This window comes from Hordeum vulgare, chromosome 1H (genome assembly GCF_904849725.1).
Source record: "Hordeum vulgare subsp. vulgare chromosome 1H, MorexV3_pseudomolecules_assembly, whole genome shotgun sequence".
Lineage (NCBI taxonomy): Eukaryota > Viridiplantae > Streptophyta > Magnoliopsida > Poales > Poaceae > Hordeum > Hordeum vulgare.
This window is the reverse complement of record NC_058518.1, coordinates 490413347-490417014: the sequence shown is the minus strand read 5'-3', so window position 1 is coordinate 490417014 and position 3668 is coordinate 490413347. Positions and strand designations below refer to the sequence as shown.

At 50.4% G+C, this 3668-nt stretch overlaps 1 protein-coding gene across 1 annotated transcript; it reads right to left on the bottom strand.

Moving 5' to 3' along the window:
- Positions 1–1126: 1126 nt before the first annotated feature.
- Positions 1127–2150, bottom strand: LOC123417875 (early nodulin-like protein 1). The gene is made up of 2 exons (XM_045106930.1): positions 1853–2150; positions 1127–1722 (listed from the first exon to the last, which is right to left on the bottom strand). Exons 1-2 carry the CDS (start codon positions 2046–2048, stop codon positions 1310–1312), a joined length of 609 nt encoding a protein of 202 aa, XP_044962865.1. The 5' UTR covers positions 2049–2150; the 3' UTR covers positions 1127–1309.
- Positions 2151–3668: the final 1518 nt, after the last annotated feature.

The window sequence follows — 3668 nt, the reverse complement described above, 5'->3', positions numbered from 1 at the left end:
TTTGGGTCTGTTTTTACTTTTCTCGCTGGGTTTGTAAAAGATATTTGCTGGCTGTGTGCTTCATTAATAACATGGAACAGGGGAACCCCTTTCTTTCAAAAAAGCAGAACAACTTTTGTGTAGAAAAAGTTATTGGAATTGGAGCAGGATTTCCCCCCCCCCCCCTTTCATAATGCCCTCGATTTCATTGAGGGGACATCCCTCAACTCTGATGCAAAGCTTCATTTATTTAGAACAACCGTGGGAGATTAAATTTGGAGATTAATTAATGTCAAAAATAATATTTTTGGGGTGATTAAAATTGCTAACTGGATGCAAGCTGAGTGTGTGTGTTCCAGCCTGCCGTCCCTTTTCTCTCCACTCATTTATGCTGCTGCTGCCAGTGTCTTTGCCTCGGTGTGTGGTAGCCAGCGCTCGTATCAGTTGACAGTAGTAGACTACAGGTGCAGCCAAAATAACAGGTGGAGCTACAAGTCTGTAGAGTTGGAGTTGGCAGTGTACCGGACGAACATGCCCATTACTCTTCGTAGTGAAATCTTTTAAAAGACTTATACTCCCTCCGTCCTAAAATATAAGATCTTTTAGAAATTTCACTAGGAGATTACATACGAAACAAAATGAGTGAATCTATATTCTAAAATATGTCTATGTACATCCGTATATACTCCATTCGTTTCAAAATATAAAACCTTTTAGGGATTTCACTAGAAGACTACATACGGAGCAAAATAAGTGAAACTATACTTTAAAATATGTCTATGTACATCCGTATATAGTTTGTAGTGTAATCTCTAAAATGTCTTATATTTAGAAACGGAGGGAGTATTTTATAGTACAATTTCTAAAAGGTCTTATATTTAAGAACGGATGAAGTATTTAGGAACGGAGGGAGTAATATTTTGACCACTTCCCCGGACGTTCGCAAAATAAAGTTGGTCATAAGTTGGCTGTCTATGATCGTAGCACCCCCTCGCATCGCAGTGCATTCGGGGTTAGACTTCGTAATGAGAAATTATTTACACCGCAAAATAAGGATCCGTGTCACCGGAAAGAAACTATCAGATCCGTATCACGAAAAGTCGAAAATAAACAGCACACCCAAGTTAAGAAATCTTGAAACCTCATATCAGATCCAATCAAATCCATTGCCATTTATGCTCGATGATTTTTCGCCGGAAAGAAACTATCTTCTTCTTCTACAGACAGAAGAAGCACATCTGTCTGTCCTCTAATCTTAATAACGTCCAAATGAACTAGAGCCTAATCAAAGAATCCACCCTAAGCTCCTAAAACAACGACAGGAACCTGCTCAGAACCCAACGACGAGCAGAGCTCCGAGGAGAGCGCCGAGGACGACGGAGCCGCCGCCGGACGCCGTCCTCCACGCGGCGCCGGTGGTCGGAGCCGGCGCGGGCGCGTGGGCGGGCGCCTCCACGAGCCCCTCGGAGGAGGACGATGGGGAGTGAGCGGGTGCCGGCGCGGCAGGCGGCACGACCCGGCGTCCGTGGTTCTCGGACATGACGAGGACGATGACGCGCTCGCCCTTCTGGCAATTGCCGGGCGCGCCGCTGATGAAGTGGCGGAAGCGCTCGCCCTTGGGCGGCAGCGGCACGGTGGCGGCGCTGGCCTTGTAGGTGGCGATGGGGCTGGCCGTGTTGCACCGGTCGTAGTCGGCCCGGGTCACCTCCAGCACCGAGTCCGCCGCCGCGTCGAACTTGAACACTGCGTTCGATCGGATCCGAGAGAAGAGAGACCATCGTCGTCATCAGTCATCAGGGTTCAACAGCGAAAACGGATCAAGGAGCAAGATAACGAATCAGGCGATGAAAAAAAGGATCTGCGGTTTCGTTACCGAGGTTGTCGCCGACGTGGAAGCGGGTTTTCTGCGCCCACTCGTTGAGCGCCTCGTGCTGCGCCGGGGGCGGCACCTTCCACGCGCCGTTGGCCCCGCCGCCAACGACGTGGTCCCTCGCCTCGGAGCCGGCCGCGAGGGCGAGGACGAGGACGGCGACGAGGGAGCAGGGGAGGACGAGCGGCCTGGACGCCATCGGAGGAGGCCGGGATGGGTGGATCGACGGCGGTCTGAGGTGGCGAGCTGGAGGGAGGAGGCAGGTGGTGTGGTGATGGTGGGTGTGGGGAGGAAGGGTACGGCGGAGGGGCGGGGCTTATGTAGGCGGCGGGGGTCAAAGTAGCCGTTGGATTCGAACGTTCGGGAGGGCCGCGGCGGGCGGTCAGGTCAGTTCAGTTCAGGTCTAGGCAGCAGCTGCGTTTTGGAGTGTACCGTTGGCCTCCCCCTCGCCTCGTCCCGAGAAAGAGTCGACGGGAAGGAAGGAAGCAAGCAACGGATGCACCCCTGAGCCGGCACGCGCCGTGGGGCCCACGCGCGTTCCGTTCAGGGCCCAAACGCTAGCACCAGCGACCACTCGCTTTTCAAAAATTTGGATAAAAAACTGGCTTTTCAAAAGCCTGTTTTTTTAAATAATTCGTTTTTTATTTGATTCAACAAAATAATGTGTGAATTTGAATTTTCAAAGCCGATTGCATATAGTTTGTGTTGGCGAGCCGGTTAGAGGCCAACCGGTTTCGACGGAGCAGATTAGAAGCCAATCGGTTTTGACGAAGCCGATTGGTCGCTCGGACTCAAGCATGGCCTGTTGTAGGTTTTAGCTAAGCCAATCAGCACGAGTTAGTTTCGTCGTAATCAATTAGTTTCTGTCGGCTTTGGGGAACTCGACAGCTCCATGAACCATGCGTCAATCATATTTTAAACTGTAATTTTAACCCGCTACCCTTTCTCTCTATCTGTTCCCGCCAATCCTTTCCCTCCATTCTCCCCCCCCCCCCCACTCTTTTCCGCCATCTTCTTTCCCTCCATCTTCATTCTATAAGAATGAATGAAGAGGCATAATGTGTGTTTTGAAGAATTAGTTAGTAATCAATTAGTTAATTTTTGTGGTTTTTTTTTAAAATATAAGAATTATTAGAGCGAAGACCTACCAGAGGGGGGCCACCTGTTGGTGCCAAGCCAACAGGGCGTGCCCACCCCCGTGAACGCACCCTGATGGCTTGGGGCCACCTCGTGTCTCCTCCAACCCTAATTCCAGCCCTATAAATTCACAATTACGGAGAGAAAAATAGGAGATAAGTTTTCATCACGTTTTATGAGTTGGAGCTGCCGCCGCCTCCTGTTCTTCCTCGGGAGGGCTGATCTGAAGTTTGTTTGGGGCTCTAGAGAGGGGGATTCGTCGCATCGTCATCATCAACCCTTCTTCATCAACACCATCATGATGCTCACCAACGGGAGTGAGTGATTCCTTTGTAGGCTTGCTGGACGATGGTGGGATTGGATGAGATTGATCATGTAATCGAGTTGTTTTGATTTGACTTGATCCCTAGTATCCACTATGTTCTGAGATTGATGTTGCTATGACTTTGCTATGCTTAATGCTTGTCACTAGGGCCCGAGTATCGTGATTTCAGATCCGAACCTATTATGTTTTCATGAATATGAGAGTGTTTTGGATCCTCCGCCTCCTTCCCCACCTCCATAAGCCGCAGGCCTTCGGCGCGCTCCGCCAGCAGGTGTTGCGACCTCCAGTGCTCGAGGTAGGCTTGCTCCTGCTGCGGTGTCGCGCCCAGCCAGATGGGCGGCACCGTGACGAACTCCT

Bases quoted from the DNA above. Each gene is read 5' to 3' on its own strand.
- LOC123417875 (XM_045106930.1), bottom strand. From the start codon at position 2,048: ATGGCGTCCAGGCCGCTCGTCCTCCCCTGCTCCCTCGTCGCCGTCCTC. The intron at 1,723-1,852 runs GTAACGAAACCG...GATCGAACGCAG, and splicing joins CCACGTCGGCGACAACCTCG to TGTTCAAGTTCGACGCGGCG.